This window comes from Schistosoma haematobium, chromosome ZW, assembly GCF_000699445.3.
Source record: "Schistosoma haematobium chromosome ZW, whole genome shotgun sequence".
Taxonomy (NCBI): Eukaryota; Metazoa; Platyhelminthes; class Trematoda; order Strigeidida; family Schistosomatidae; genus Schistosoma; species Schistosoma haematobium.
This window is the reverse complement of record NC_067195.1, coordinates 57359310-57377487: the sequence shown is the minus strand read 5'-3', so window position 1 is coordinate 57377487 and position 18178 is coordinate 57359310. Positions and strand designations below refer to the sequence as shown.

At 30.0% G+C, this 18178-nt stretch overlaps 1 protein-coding gene across 1 annotated transcript in view; it reads left to right on the top strand.

Annotated features, from left to right (window-relative positions):
- Positions 1–15162, top strand: part of MS3_00010433 (uncharacterized protein) — a gene marked incomplete at its 5' end in the record, with an annotated part of 46430 nt that extends 31268 nt beyond the window's left edge. The window contains 9 exons of the mRNA XM_035731763.2: positions 22–108; positions 2970–3026; positions 3533–3755; positions 5043–5267; positions 7386–7889; positions 9626–9812; positions 11033–11147; positions 11680–12049; positions 14291–15162. Coding sequence (XP_035589729.1) covers positions 22–108; positions 2970–3026; positions 3533–3755; positions 5043–5267; positions 7386–7889; positions 9626–9812; positions 11033–11147; positions 11680–12049; positions 14291–14382 — 1860 coding nt within the window. The 3' untranslated portion in view covers positions 14383–15162. The remainder of the gene's footprint in view (positions 1–21; positions 109–2969; positions 3027–3532; positions 3756–5042; positions 5268–7385; positions 7890–9625; positions 9813–11032; positions 11148–11679; positions 12050–14290) is intronic.
- Between the last annotated feature and the right edge of the window lie 3016 nt (positions 15163–18178).

Here is an 18178-nt window from a genome sequence, read left to right as displayed (position 1 = left end):
TTATTTATCATTATTCAATAGATCTCTTGGGGTCCTGATTCTGCAAATATAGATAATAATCATAAATTCACTGAATATCCTACTCAATTTGTACATACTGTTCCATCGGTAAGTTAACATTACGAATTTCATTATTGATTCATATAAATTATTGATGTTGATAGGTGAGAGTGAAGTTCATATCAAAATTATTAGACAGAGTAAAACAAAAAAAATTTTTTTAAACTAAAATTAGTTACTTAATACTAATAATTCAGTATGATGACCACTTGGATACTTTTATCCATTTTTTTTTGCTCACCAGACTAACGTGTTGTTTTATTTCATATAGATATATCCCAACTACAAATTACGTATTTAGTGTAGATAAATGTAAAATGAAACTTTTAACGGACACACATATACACACCATTGTATTAGATTATTTCATGACAGTTCACTATTGACAAGATTTTTGGTTAAATGTGTTAAAATATTCATTTGATAAACAAGAATCAAACAGATTATAGGAAAAACACAACAAATTAATTGCTATAATGTAGAAAATTTATTAGGATAATATAGTATTCACCAATAAGGTTAACATTATTGTATAAACTTTGGTTGGTTAATGTAATTCATTAAGAATCAACAAAAATAGTGATGTAATATATTAATATATATATGTACCTGTTTACGTGTATGTGTGGAAACACGTACATAGGAAGAAGCAATCGTGATTTGCAATTAAGGGTGGGTGAACACATACCAAAATGGTTGCAGAAACAAATGAATTCCAATGGCCAAATAAGTTCACAGGATAGACAGACATCATCCTCCATTGCGAAACATTTGATTGAGACAGGTCATAAGGTTGATATCAAATCAGCATTTGTAGTGTTATACAAAAGCCTTCAAGAACGTATACTAAGGTTTATTGAAGCTTTGGCTATACGAAAATTGAAACCCCCTTTATATGTTCATAAACAAATTGTCCTTACACTTAGTATATTACCATAAATTCTAAGATATCGGTTAAACCAAGTAAATAATCGTAGTTAAAACAACCTAATTAAAATCGATCTGTGATCGGTAAATAAGCCCCAAACTATTAATTTAATATCTACTTTATTGAAATTAGAATCATATCAAGCTGTGTATACAAAATTTGATGTGTGCTAGTTAGATCTACATAGTTTTGGTGTAGTATGATACATGAGAACTAGTTTTCTTGTTAGACCATATATAATGACTTGCAGAAATAACTAATCGTTATTTAAAGTTTTATATTAAGGGGTTGTATAGACATTTATAAATGTAGTTTTTCGTTGATGGTAGAATAGATATATGGCTCCGATTTTCAATTTTTTCTGTCACAGTATTGCTAAATGATTAACAACAAATCTGTTGAACTTATACAGGCTTTTTAGCCTTTTAATTCTCCGAGTGATTCAATTAACATCAGAGTAACTGATATATTCATTGCACGACAACGGGAACATTGATTTTCTTGAAATTACATCTACATAAGAAAAAAAGTTACTGCATGTCCGATAAAATACACCAGAATCATTTTTCTCAAAAACTATAGAGATGAAAGACAAGTAAATGAATTGACTGTTGTAAAGTTTACTTTCACCCCAAATTTGTTTACTACATATCACATTTTATAGTTATTTTGAATAATGCGGTTACTTTAAGGTTATCGAAATAAGAAAATACTAATCTGTGTATCACTTGAATAATAGTTATTACTTGGAAAAAGTAACAGGCGATAAGTATTATGTACAGCTGTTTGACATTCCTAAATAGGCGTGCACTAGGAATCATGAATGCCGTGATGAATCAGTAATCAAAACCACATTTTAGATAAGTTTATCCACAATCATTTTATAAGCAAAAATTGATCCATAGAAGTCAAATATTAAACATTTAGGTGACTTTACCGGAATCATAGGAAACACACTGTAGTGACGTAGAACACAGTTGATCATATATTTGGTACAGAATTACAGAGTTACCTGATTAAATAGAAAAACCATACTCTAATACTTCATTTGCAAAATATTCATTAATTGTCCCAGACTTCATTGTTCCTTCATTTCCACAATAATCATTCACTATTCTCATTCTCTTTTCTTCGGTCTTCTTAACCTTCTGCTTCCAAGTACTCGACTTTTGATTGATGATACATACTACTTATATCTATAGAAATCAGTAGCACACACCACTATAAAATCAATGGCACACAGTATTTCTAAATGAATAAATATTTTATTGATAAATAAACATATGAATAATCTATCCAACTGATGAGATTGTTTCCACCTATTTGACTAATGTGATTTATGTGATAAAATAAATAATAAATTTGCAAGTGAAATTATGTTTGTAACTAATTTCATAGAATCAGGGTCCAGGGTTTCCTGTCGACTACCTCCAACCACTCACCAATCTCAATATATAGTGCCCGCAATGTCGAGACACCTAGACTGTTGGCCACATTTCAACATGGTCGATAGCATTCGATCTGCACTAAATAAGGACTTGACACGCATGACATTGGTCACCACCCAGTGATTAATCAATTGTGATTACATCTCAGTCCTACAGGAGGTCAGTCGCGGCCCGGATAGCTCAGTGGTAACGTCTCTGACTGTGAAGCTGAGTGACACAGGATCGAATCCGCCAGGGAGCACCAGTTCCCTAAAGATTACAGGTACACCTTGCTGACGAATGCAAAGTAGCACGAAACTCGAGTCCAGGGTTTACTGTCGACTACCTCCAACCACCACCTAAGAATCATTCATCTTATTATCATATCTAAAATCTTGAACTTTAATAAATACAATACATGAGAAATATAGAATCCTGTGGAAAAGATAATGCTCTATTTACCCACTTTATATTTTGTTAATCATATTGAAATAGACTTCATTACTCTCTTGAATAATCGCTGAGTTTTTTTAATAAAAATTCTTCTTCTTTAGTCTCAAACAAATTATCAGCTGACAAATCTTTATCCTGGAGTACTGTATCGAATTGAGGTAAGAACTTTTCAGAGCATACATTTAGCTATAACTACCATTTGAACAGTTAAAATTGAAGAGATTGTATACGTTTTTATAACATGGTATTTTAAAATACATCTTTGAAGAAGTTAAAATAAAACAAATTTTGAGGTATATTGTATCAATATTAGCTAATTATGAAGAAAGTATACTCTTGATATATTCTTCTATGAAATTATACTCCACTTTATATATGAAACATTCTCTGTTTTTAAAGTAATCATGTACGATCTTTTTTGAACATAACCGTATAATGGATATGAAATTAGTCTCCAAAATTTAATAACTAATGATGGGATACACAATCAGCTGATTATAAAAAAATATGAAAAAAAGGTGTTTACATGAATGTTGAATGTTTAACGATCATAAATCTAGTGTTAATTAGATAGCTTGATTTCCTTTTTTCAAGTCATACGGATTTCTAATATGGAACCAATATGTATTGATTTTTATTTTGTGTAATTCAAATTATTTTTCAGGTAATTGCAATGAGTGAATGGGGTTCAACTCAACTTAGATCACAACCAAATACTTTGTTTATTCATACTCCAAACGTAGATTCAATCCAAGATCATAGAGAAGATTCCCTAATTGCCAACTTAAAGAAAATTGATGCAAACACTGTTCAACATCTAAAAAACAAGAAGTATTTGAACCATTATGATGAGTCATACTCTGAAGACCACCTTACCCACAACTCAGGTAGGTCTTCGCAACGCAGAAAATTGGTATTCATATCAAAATTTTAGTCTTATAATATATGTATCGTTGTCTGACCCTATAAAGTATTAGAAATTCACTAGTAGATGTTTTGTTTTTTCATTAACTTGACAAACTGTAGGATGAAATGTTGATTTGAAGCATTCTTCAAGACGTTTTACCAATATTTTGTGACAACAAGTTTGAAATATTATTTTCAGGTGATGTTTATAATTAACCGAATTCTATATGTGGCGGGCTACTAGATTCATGGATTCCGCTGCATTATTTAGACCATTTTGTTTAGTATGTTGACTGAAGATTGCATTAAAAGCGTCTACACAAAAATACAATTAACCTGTTAGCCATTCTTAAATGAGTGATTTATTTCATGATGTACGGGTTTTGTACATTTTTTTGTTCAAACGTGTCACGTATTATAATATATGAGTTATGCGTAAAATTGAAAAACTTTGAGTAAACACTTACGGACTACATGTTTAGGATTCAGACAACAATGCTGAATTAGTTATACCCGTTTGTACATGTTGGAGTCGGGAAAAGTAAATGAAATTCCAAGCTTTCCACTGCATTTTACATCTTATCTAAGGTTCTAATTAATTGACTGTTATTAAATATTTCATTATTCCTATAAATATCCATTCGGTTACTCTTTCTTTCGTTTTTCCATTTAAAAGAGTACTTTGTAGTTCACTGTCCTTACTAAAAGTAGAGTATTTCTTAAATTGTTTGTAAATAGTATATAGGTTGAAGTAATACTGTGTTACCCATTAGATTGGTTTCTTTAGTTTGTGACCATGTCCATAATATAATCCCATCTTAAATATAACCACTAGCTTCTTGTTAATTAAATTACTTCTATGAAGTGATTTTATGAAAAGACTACAACACATAGATATTCAATGATAATCTGGAATAAATTTAAGTCCATGAATAGTTGGAAAAATGACCTTTTACACTGTACTACTAAAATTATTAAGATCTAATATACTGACTTCAGTAATATATTTAATTGAAGACAAAGATGTAAAATTTGAAGATCAATCTACTGTTTCTTTTATTGTCTTCAGTTAAATTTATATGATTCAAGTTTATAATTTTGCACCTAATAACAGTCATACACTCTAAATGTTACCATGTCTGAATGAATAGCTTACTGTATAAAAAAGATAGTATACTTAACGAACAATAGATTTATGTAATAAACCATAATTTAAATATTTGGACTCTATTTAATATTATTACCTTTTATTATTGATCATTGTATAGGTAAATCGGATGTTTCTTTTGTTTGTAATGGAACTAGTAAAAGTTTAGTATTTAAAAGTTCATTACCATCTGATTCATCAATTAATCATATAAATATTAAAACTGCAGAATTATCAGTGGAAACTGATGTAGCTGTCTTTGATGGACATGGTTTAATAACTGAACTCAAAATATATGAATATGATTTAAAACAAACATCTAAAACAGAGTTAAATCAACAAACAAGTAAGTAAAATTATTAAGATAATTATTATCAGAATGGAAATTTGTAAAGATTGTAATAATGTTTTAATAGTTAGATTACTATAAAAAAACCTAGATGCACTGTACGGCCGTTTCCTTCAAGTATAGGACTCATCACTAGTGAGCATTCACGATCGAAGGTACTGGGTTAGAGTTCTACGCGTGGGATTATGGATATTAATTATTGAGGAGTCTCACATTAGGATGACATGGCCGTCCAATGCTTCCAAATTCTCAATGGTGGTCTACCTTCGATCGACTCATGAATTCAACTACTAGAACTGGGACATTCTAACTATCCTTTTAATATGACAATCCAATTTATCTTCATGTTTACATAAATCTTTGACAGTATTAATACATTCTATTAATTTCCATTGGAAATATCTATCTGTTATATTTCATTTAGTTATGATACTGTATGTAAATAATCAATCAAAAATCATGTTTAATTAATTAAGCAATTAACTACATTTAAGGCTTATTTTTAAAACGATTGCATTAAAGGTTATACCAATGTTTCTATATAGTACGCTTATTTAATGGTTATATGAAATATTAATTATTCTATTATCACCGATTACCTAATCATGCCATATGTGTATTTCCCTTCTTCTGATGGTTAATAATTATTATTTACTTTGCTTAAAGATTTTGGTACAGATAAGATATAGTGTAAAAAATAATTAAATTATATTTCAATGTAAGTCATTTATATCCATTTATCATCGCTTTTGTACGTTTGTGTTACCCAAATGGGTTCATAATTATCATTAAAGTATTGTGGAGATTGATGAGCTTAGATTATTATCATAAAAGGATCAATGTCAGATCACCATTGAAAACCTGGAAGCACTGGACGGTCGCTTCGTCCCATTATGAGACTCCTCAGCAGTGCGCAAAAAGGATTCGAACCTAGAACTTTTGGCTTTGCACACTGAGCCGACATCCGACAGTGTTAATGTCTAACCTCAACATATCGTTTATATTGCGCGACCATCCACCATTTTCTTCAGAGAGTAACTGACTCATAATAGACATGAACGAACTCCATTGGTTACGGCTTTTCATTAGAAATTCCAGGATTTCAATGATGATCCAACATTGATTCATTCATGATATCAATCTCAGTTCATAATTATCTTTGATAAAATAAAAATGAATGATAGTTTACTATGTTAAAATCATTAAAATTATTGAGTCTTTACCATAATTTAAAAGTCTTTACTAACATTTTTGGAAATATAAACTTATACTACTATGTCTTATAGATCATCCTTAAGAAGGGGAGAGTTCATCATGATAAATGTTATATTTGTAATATCGAAATAAGTGTTTTTTTGGAAAACAAATAAAATTCTTCAGGCTTTCAAAATATCAAATAAAGAAAAGAACAAACAAGATCATTTAGTCGATATATTCAAACTAGTTTATTAATGATATTGCTGTACTAATAGGATCTGGTTCAGTGTGTAAATATGTTTTCTGTGGATTTATGTCTATGTTAATAGATGTATTAGCTTAAAGAAACGTATTATAAGTTCATTTTTGCCTATATGAGAAAATAATTCTAGTGAGAAACAGTGACCAGTGGATTTCAACCATGTTTGTTTTGAGATGATAACTCATTGAAAACAGTAGTAGACGGTGGTGCAATTTCGTGGATTTGTTGAAGTTAGACATTAACACCATTGGATTCCGGCTCAGTGGTCTTAAGGTTAAGAACTCGCGCGCGAGACTGGTTTCGAATCCCGCCGGGAGGACCATTAATGAGCACTGCTCAGGAGTCCCGTACTAGGAAGTAACGGTCGTTCAATGCTTCCAAGTTTTCCATGGTGGTCTAGCTTCAGTTGACTCATGAACCCAACTATTACATTACTATAATATCCATAAAAAACCCCTTTCTGAAAATAAGTTGATATTTATTATTCATTCAGAAAAGCATAAAATCAATGTTCTTCATCCACTCTCAATTATCCATTCATGATATACTAATGTACACTATTGTTGTTTTCCGAATCTAAGAGAAGAAAATGGTTCTGACATTTTAAATATTACCACATACTACTGTTTTAATTCAAGTTAACTTATTTATTTTAGTGAGTTCACGTCCATTAATTGTTCGGTGGACGCCACAAGTTTGCATTGAAACTGTCATTGTCACTGGTAATAATATAGATGAAACAAATTCCTTTCAATCAGAAGCTTTAATAGCCAATAATATTGATCAATTTACTAAACCTTCATATTCTCAAATAGAAAATGCTGGACGGCGTAAAGAATCACTGAATTCAAATGAAAAATATATTTTATTGAATCCAGTAAAACATGGAGTCAACAATCATGTTGACGGTAAAAGATTCAAAAAGCCCATTTTAAGACATGCAACATTACAATTAACGAATCTTAACTTTAATTGTCGTTATCTAATTGAATTATTGTCTGAAAAACAAGAATCATCTAAACGATCGGACAAAAAAATTCACCCTGTCTATACATCTGGGTATAATGTTGAACTTTCTGCATGGTTGTGTACACCAGCATGTTCCACAGTCAAATTAGCTTCATGGATTAAAAAACCAAAGTGTTTAGGTACTACACAAGGTTAGTTGATAGTGAGTTACCTTTTATATTCATTTCTACCTTTTCAGCTTATAATGAGTCCAGAACATATCAAAAGCAGCTGAATGCGTAAATTACTGTAGTCTGCCTAAAGTTGGTCATTTACGCCTTGTATATTTAGCAAACTTTTAGCAAGACTTATATTTTCTTAAATGAGCGAAAAATATTCACTTGGTAATTCATAAAAAGAGTATCTCTTCATTGAGGCTCCGTTGCTTGTTTTAATTGTACAGTCTAGATAAAATTAGCCAGCGTACGCATCTACAGAGATTCAGTTATCATTTTGGATTTATACTGGAATAACTGGTTGGAAAGTCATTACTTTACGAATGATACAGTATGAAGCCCTTATAATATGGTCTTGAACACCATTTAATAGTTAGCGTAAGAGCAACTGACTCTTTCTAGCATTCAGCCTTAAATAATCTCTAAAGAGGATATTATGTTAAATTACAAGATCTATAATAAGTTTTAAAGTAAATGAACTAAAAAGTACTTTCATAACACAATAAAATATGGATGAAAAAGCCAAAAACGAAGCAATTAGAAGCGAGAAAGAAAGCATGCGAAATTCAGGAGAATGATGCGCTACAAATTGATTTACACCTTAAATACCTAAGCAGTAGTAATATTATGATTAAAACTTATGTATCTAGTGAAGGTGAAATGTATTCACTGTACTAAATGAAACGATTAACTTGGAAATTACATCCCAAAATGTTACATTTAATCTATTGAAGATCATGCTCTTAACACATAACCAATCTATATTATTTGATTACTATAAAAACATCACATTTATTCGCTATAAACTTGAATACAAACATGTATATTTTAAAGAGAATTAACTTTAACCTGGATATAGTGACATCAGCATAATTAGACTTATTTGTATGTAACAGATAATTAATCTGATGAAGTGAATCAATTCAAAGAATGCTAATTACACCTTAAGTAGTGCTTTATTCATCTGAATTTCAACTTTTCTACTAATTGGGATACTGTAAAAAAATATAATTCACATTGTTACATTCTTGAGGCAAGATCCGGTTAAACATTTGTTCAGCTGAACTTGTTTTCCTTAGCGCAAACAGTTATATTATGATAAAATTTTGTAGAGAACGTTAGATAAAAAGGCAGTGAATAAGTGATATGTTCACTGGACAAAATAAGACGTTTTTATTTTGTCATAGGTCAAGTTATCTAAACTCTTCTATAGAATGTGATATGTTCCACCTAAAATCTTACTATACCCATAAAATAAAATCAGTTTGTTTAATGAAAGGTGTGCAGTCTACAAACAACTATTTACTGTTTATGATTCAAAAGTACATCAGCATGATTCACATGTGATGTAAATCTTATAAACTTCAGAAAAAGTATTTGTGGTAATATATGTCTTTGTCTGAGTGTAAGTTAATGAAGTTAGACAAATAAAGTTTTTTTTTCATAGTAGTATTTATTTTTCTGGACGTTACGTATGGAAAACAAAATAAGTATCAATTAGCATGAAAACTTTAGTGAAAGATACAGACTTTTCTAACATTCAGATGTTGACTGTTGAGATCTAGACTTTCAGAAGATGACAAAATCTCAAATGGGTAAGAAATACTATATCTCATCACTCCTAATATTTTTATCGTGGTTCATTTGTAAATGTTCCAGAAATATGATAATATTTAGCTTGATTGCTCATAATTACTATTTCTATAACTCAGTTTTAGATATTATAACAGAACCAAAAAATTTATCATATAAGCAAATATCGGTAACGCCAACGATCAGTTATAATATATCTTGGAAGTCAGGTGCTCTTGTATCAAGATCTGGGAGTTATCAACAATTAACTACTCAAGAAATCTACAGTGACAAGACTAGTAAAATTATTTTCCCAGTGCACCACAGGTGAGATTTTTGAGACATTTTTTTAGCTAAAACGCCTAGGTTTCATTGATTTACGTAACACATAAATTATTCTTAACCTAAAACAAATTTCAACATACTCATAGAATTCATTTTGTATTGTTTGTTTGAATCTTCCCATTGATGTTCAGGATTGCCATTGATCAGTCTTCTATTAGCATATGTGCTTACTGTTTGGACTGCCTCAATATTGATTTAAGTCAAAAGCATTATAGGCGAACAGTGGAATCCAGAATGCGCGTTTCGTTTCATTCGGGACTCATCAGCTGGATATGCATACATCCAACAGTTGATGTTCACTTCGTGACTCCAACTCAATACCGTTCGCTTCAAACGTCATCCCATTATCCACTTAGTACTGATAGTCGCTAGCTTGTGAAATAGGGTGAAGTTTTAAGTCATTTTGTATTGTTCGTTTGAATCTTACGCATAGGATGCATATATACCAATAAGAGACAGATCAGTTATACTCTTAAAGTGTTTAAATATATCTAAGAATTTCTACATAATTTAGCCTCACTTTTGATTTTATAGAATATATCCTCCAGCTGAAGCGTGTGGGGAATTAGGTGTGTAGTACTGTGTGGTCATGCACTGAAGGAGTGGTATCTAGTATACAATAGTTCTATATCTGAAGTTATTCCTTGATACGAATTTTAAAACTGGACCTGATTTTCACAAACCACCTGGTTATAAATATTTTTTGTTATCTCATTTAATCATAGTTACCTGGAAGCGCCATAACCCTTACAACCTATAAGTATAATATTAAGACACTAATTCAGTTTTCTGACTTATCACAATAAAGATAGGCTGTATGATATGTTACTTTTCATTGTAGACGTTCTGACAAAAAAATAAACATAAATTCACGATAACATTTTTTTGACAGTTTGCTCAATTATCAAATAGAGACATGATTATACATCCATTATTTTAGGCTTGAAATGAATTGATAATGTATTAGATAAATGATTGTTAATGACAGACATTTGATTAAATGATGTATAAATGTGAAATCGGCCGTTTCAAGTATGACAACTATTTTTGCATTGTCAGCTTTAACTAACGAGTTTTTAAAAAAAAAACAGATTACATTATCTCGTTAATAGTGTAGTCAATTATAAGCGACATTTAACTAAACATAAAGATTATAAATACAAAACTGATTTATTTCTAATTGATCTACTTTCATTTTTCAGAATTATCTGGGGACCAAGCCGAGATACTGCAATGAAATCAGTTGTATGGAAATCATGGCCAAATCTTCGACCTCGAATTGATCATACAAGAGCTGAAACAAAAGTATTACGAAACGTAAGTATGATTTTGTTCTTTATAACAAATAGGAATGATTAAGATGTTTAATTATAACATTTCGATCATTATCACTGGTTACTATTTACTAGATATCATATTTAACATGTTAAAATTAACAAAATGTTTGGACATTAGTTCAATGGAGTTTAACCAATACAATTATTTGAATAGTTTACAAGGATATTGTTATGGAAATATACATTTCATTTCATTTTATAATTTATATTGTTCATATTCTGTTGAAAAATTATCAAGGGAATCAAATCTATGAAAAATATCATTGAATTATTTATGAAATTGAAGTTAACTAGCGAGTTAATTTCTCTTTTCAGATCTAGTGTATGTGATAAGTGACATGTAGGTGTGAAATTTCATTAAATCTAATGTTTAAATAGGAGAATTCTCAACAGTAACAACAAAAACAAAGAGAAGAAATGAATAAATAATTCATAACATAGAGTTGTTTATATTCATAAACCAATGTATAATGTTATTGAATAATTTCAATTTAATTATTTCTTCTGAACAGAGTGAAACATCTATAGTTTTGGATAATCTTCTACCAAATACATTATATGTGGTTAGTTTACAAGCAATGACTGGAGAGCATTATATGCCAAATAATGATAAAATATATATAAAGTCTAAAATTAATAATAATAATAATAATAATGTGGATCATATGCAGAAAATAGATATAAAGCAAAGTCTTCTCTCTTTTCAATCAATGAATTCAAAAGATTTACATCAATCGAAACCATCAACACAATATTTAGGATCTAGTAAAGAAGTTTATCTGGTTTTTGAAACTCCTGAAGATTCAAATATATTCAAAGAAAATAGGAAATTAATTGATTCTTCAAAAGAATTCAGAAGTTCATTAGAAAATGGTTCATCAAGTAAGGCAAAATACATTTATATTTTATTATTATATCTAATACCTAATTATACATTCATACATTTTTATTCAAAGTATATAGTGAAGCTGATCAAATGTGTTGTATGTAGTTTTTATTTGTAATTGTGTTTTGTTATGTTATCCTTAATTTCTAATTCGTTTGTGTATTTAGCAGATATTTGTATTCAGCCTTTTAGATGAAGTTAGTATGAAATGAATTATCCTATGCAATTCATATTAATCATATTACCTGTTTGTTAAATTTCTTTGCATTCGCTTATTCAACACTGACATGATATTATACATCCGTATGTCATTTAACATAAATTGAGTAGATGAAACTAGAAAAAGGGGATATTAAGTATTATTGGAATAAGCTTTTTTGTATTTTGTGTACTAAAAAGCTGTGGTTTGTTGAAACAAATTTGTTATTTTGATTGAGATCATGAACCGATTGATGTTAGGCCACCATTAAAAACTTGGAAGCACTATTGTCGATCTCCTTAGCAATGTGCATCCACGATCCCGCTTACGAGATTCGAAGCCAATGCCTTCGATCTGGCACGCGAACGCACTGCTGAGGAGTCACACAATAGGACAAAACGGTGTTTCCGGGTTTTCAGTGGTGATCTAACATCATTCAGTTCATGATCTCAATCAGAAACTCAATAATCTCCACAACCTTATACTGATGAATTTGTTGTTATTGAAGTTTTTCTCTCAAACTTTTTATGATTTCAGTCTTTATAAACCAAGAGATCACATTTAGTTTATATTTACCTGCACATATTATCCTTAGAAAAAGTCCTTTTTTAATATGTTAGTTTTATTAGAAGTAGAAAGAAATACAGTACTATTATATAATATCGGTGTTCTTGTTTTGACTACATTAACCAGTAAAAATACATTAATTTAATGCATTTTCCAGTATCCCATTTTTGATTATCTGCGTTGGATTCGAGTTAACACGTTTAGCCTCACTTTACTTTTTATAATCATTTTGAGAATACAGTAAATGGTGACATGACTAGAGTATGATATTTGATCTCCTCTCAGCATAAATTGTATTGAGTCAATAAAGGTCAAACGAAGAAAGATGATTTCCGGAATTAATAATGTGAGTATTAAGAATGAAGTTAGTATGTAATGCTATTTGAGATATGATGGTTGATCGACCTGCCGCTTAACATTACCAAATGTTTCTGAATAAAATATGTCCACGAAAAATATGATAATGCATCTACTCTTTGCACATATGCATATTATGTTGTTGTTGACTCATTTGTTGTTATTTGTTTTTCATGATTTTCCTGAAATATCTATTTCGTTGAGTTTTTCAGTGCAAAAGAACAATGATGTTGTCATCATCGTACTTATTTGATAACTGTGTTTCGGAATCAACTTTTTGATCACCTAGATTGAAGGTTGTGAAAAAAAGGTTACCAAGTGAGATAAAGATTAGACCTAATGTAAAAAACGAAGCAAAATAGGTGACGATAAAAAAACTTCAAAAAATGTCAGATAACATGAAAATGACTTAAATGTGCATTTATATAATAATGAGGAACAAAAAAATTGTTTGCAAACTAGACGGCTTGCGGATTATTGTATAGATTATTAATAAAAAGTTTTAAACGCAGTCACTAATCTGAAGTTAAAAATTATAATGATCCAAACTGTCATTACTCATTAAATCTAAGACTGACTAAATGTCAATCAAATTTTCAAGCTTGAATTCATGAATTAATTGAAGCTAGACCATTATGGAAAACCTGGAAGCACTGCACTGCCGTTTTGTCCCAGTATGGGACTTCTCGTCAGTGCGCATTTACAATCCCGCTCGTGGATTGGTTGAAAATAGACATTAACACCATTGGATTCTGGCTCAGTAGTTTAGAGATTAGGCATTTGCGCAAGAGACCGATAGGTTTTGGGTTCGAACGCTGCGAGCGAGATTGTAGATGCTTAATGCTGAGTAGTCCCATACTAGGCCAAAATGGCCGTTCAGTGCTTCTAAGTTTTTCATGGTCGTCTAGCTTTAATTGACTAAATAATTAAACTATTACATTTTATTTATTAATTTCACATTTGAGGGGATTATTTTCAATGTATATTGCTCTTGAAACTATGAAAACATTTGTTATGTGTTGTATAAGAATCATTGTTATTCTTTATTCTTCCCCACTGATACGATCCTTATTTTCTGACAATGTATTACGTTTATCATTTTTTTATTTTGTAGATGTACGCCAAACAGTCAAAGAGTTAATCCACTATGCAGTCTATCTGGCTTTATTAAGAATTATATTAAATTACCAAATTTTAAATGTATGATCAATTATAAAACAATAATTTAGAGATACAACTGTGTAAATTGCAAACTAAATCTCACTTATTTTCTATATACATGTTCTTTGAGGCTTTTTTGGCACTTATCTTACAGCATTTCTTGATATCACTCACCTGTATTCCTTTTTGTTAATGGAATATGACTTTTTATTTATGTCTTTTGTGTTTGATATCCGAATTGCCAAGCCATATATATATGTTAAAAGTTGGAGTAAGGAGAATACAAGAAATGTGACAAAAATTGATAGGTCGTCCTTAGTAACACTCTTACATTTTAAAGTCAATCAAATAGTGTGGAGTTTATTCAGTTTCTAGTTGTTACGTAATGAATGAAGTATGTATACCATTCATTTATTGAAGTTTAACCATGAATACAAACTATACTATAAATATTCTATGTGATAATTCTTATTCTTTTGTTCTTCTCTTTTCTAATGGAATGTAAATTATGCTATTCAAACCATGAATTCATAAAACTATTCACTTTAAGTTGTATATAAAAATCTTAATTTATTGATTCATTTTCTTTTAATTCACTTAATCTACATTATCTTACAAACATATCTGTGATATTGCATTTATTCTGTATAGTTGACAGTTCTTTCGGAATATTACTATTCCTAATCTTTCTTTTTTGGTTGGTTCTTTCTGTTTTCAAATATTTAACATCTATCAGATGTTAAATGTTGCCTTTCGTATAAATCTATTTGTATAAAGATCTTCAGTAAACATTCAGTTGAGATCTATACTGAAAGGCATAAAAGGCAATAAATAAATAATTATTACATTATATACAAATTTTATTGTTGATATTGAACATCATGTCATTTAAACTTATTCTCTGATGATTGTAATAAAAACAACTTATTGCCTAATATGATTACTTGGAAAGTTTTAGTATAAAATAGGTATATTGAAACAAATCTGCTTAAGTTTTATTCACTCAAGTAAAGGAATGATATGATGGAGAACTTTGTAATCTACCACTTTTTAGATGTAGTTTCCTTTACTTCTGACTGATAATACTCTACTTGAATCAAGGTACATTCATTACCTCAGCGTTATAGCTATCTGAAGATATATATCGAATTTATGTAAATGAAATCAACTTTGAAACTGACAATGATGATTACATAAACTAAGGAGGTAAATAATCATACTTTGTATGCTTTACATAGCAGAATGACTTCAGAAAGACAAAAACTGAAAATTGAAAATCACTTAACAGCTGTTACGAAATAGAATCCGTTTAACCTTGGAAGGGAAGTTCCTGTATGACCAAAGCAGTCTAGCCCTACCGGGAATGAGACAAACATAAATAATGTTGGTGCATGATAGAGGCGCAGTAACACAAACTGAATGCTTGTAAATCTAAGTAATTGGATGCCAACTCACTAGTTTACAGGCAAAATGTTTACTAAAGGCCTGAAGCCTCTCTGTTTGACTCCTAAAAATCGAGTAATGTCATAAAACCTTCCAAACTAACAAATGTACATTAAGTTCGTGCACATTATTAAGGTGTTACCACGAAAACTAGGAATCGTTTGATTTATAATTTAATATTTTCACACATTTCGTTAAAGAACTTCAAGAAGGGTATTTATTCAACGAATATGTTTGGATTTTATAAAATGAAAACCTTCTATAAATTTCCGTATAATTGAGAGAATTTTGTCTTTGATGGTCAAACTACGGTGATCTTTTATATTAACCATATTCTAAAGTGTACGCATCGGTTCCTACTCACATCAAAGTCATCTAGATGAAGTCCAGTACATTTGATAAATGTTCGCATTACGATTTGATTTCGACCAGCACTAAGAAATAGACAGATATAACACTGACTACTACTCAGTAATTACTCAGTATAAATACCTCAGTCTTACAGGTGGTTGATCGTGAACCAAAAATCTCAGTGTTATCGTCTCAAATTGTATAAATAAGTGATCAGCGTTTGACTCCACGAAGTAGCCACAGTCACATCAATTTTTTTTAGATCTTGTTAATATTCACTTTTGAAAACGTTTTTAACAATCCAGATTTTATACTAGTATTTGCCAATATTAGAACGAATAATTTGACAAAAACTAAGCGCTAAGTTTAAAGAAGACAGTATGTGTGAAAATTATATTTAAAATAACTTCGGCAATTCAAATTCAAATAATCCCAACGTTTCACCCAGAAAACTTGTCTAGACATCATAAAGATAACATGACTACTACGTAAAGTAGTATCAACCCATTAAGTTTAACGATCATTTTTATCACTTATTCAACATATCGAATTATTTAGATTGTGACCATGAACCGATTGATGTTAGATCACCACTGAAAACCTGGAAGCACTGGACGGCCGTTTCGTCCTATTGTGGGACTTCTTAGCAGTGCACATCCACAATCCCACTCGCGGGATTCAAACCCAGAGCCTTCAGTCTCGCGCGCGAACGCTTAACCTACTGGACCACTGAGCCGGCATCCAATGGTGTTAAGGTCTAACTTCAAACAAATTATTTACTTGAATGAATAATGCATAAAATAATTTGTATTTGTGTACTGTTTATCAATAAGTTTAAGTGACTCCCAAAAACAGGAATTAATTCTAAATATAAATAGGTTGATATATTGGCCATTGGAATTAGCATAAATATTGCTTAATTATATGACAGAAGAATCATTTGTATTAGAAAACATTTAACTATACAAAAGATAATTATTGAAAATTAAATCAAAAAGAAACAAACAAACAAACAAACTAGTAACACTTTCTTTATCATCTTTTATGTTAAATTCGATTTTAATCTAGAATAATTAGATTCTTCCTTCATTTGTCATTGAAAACTTTTTTTTAGATAAATCGGATTAAACTGTACTTCTATTAATTCATTTTCGACAAAATACAAACAAAAGTCTCTGTATAGAATGACTCAGTGACAAAAAAAACTACTTCATTGAATCGGATGGAATCTGTAAATACTAAAACCAAAACAAACAAAATGAAAGTAGGTAGGAAAATAGATTAACCAAAAAAGTGATTAAGATTAATGATGGACTGTTTGTTCAGTAAAAGAATGTATTTTGTTTGGTAAACTTCATTTTTGTGTATAACTTGTCATGAATATAAGTCAGTTATATTATTGTTACATTCATGTGTTTTTTTTATCTATGAATAGATTCTGATTAACATTTTGTAGCTCAATGGTATACAAAAGGAATAACAATAATATTACATCCGGGATTTCAAGCGATCACAAAGCATTTCGTTGAAATGACAATCTCAGTAATTTGTACTGCTTAAATACATGTATAGAAATTTGATGCGCGGCATATATTGTACACACTTTTTAGTATTCCATTATGTTTAGAGTTGTTTCATGTTGTGGAATTTATATATAATTTGTTTGTTTGATTAGTAGCAACATAAAGTTGTTATGAAGATTATTAGCATAACATTCAACAGAACATCGATTTGCAATACTAATTAATATACTTAGCTTTTCATTATATAAGGATCATTTATTCAAGAACTTCAACAGAAACTCCTTCAATATCGTGGTCATGGTGAACTCATATCATTGTTCAATTATTACATTTAGGTAATATACTATTGAAATTCCAACCCAAATGATTTTCAAACAATGATATTGGATAGGACTATGAAGTAATTCTAAACTATATTGTTGTCACAGTGAAAAATGAGACAAAGAATTAGTTCATTATAGATTTTTAGGTACTTGAAAATCAATTATTAAAAAAAACCACTTCTAAAAGACTTCTATATGAAC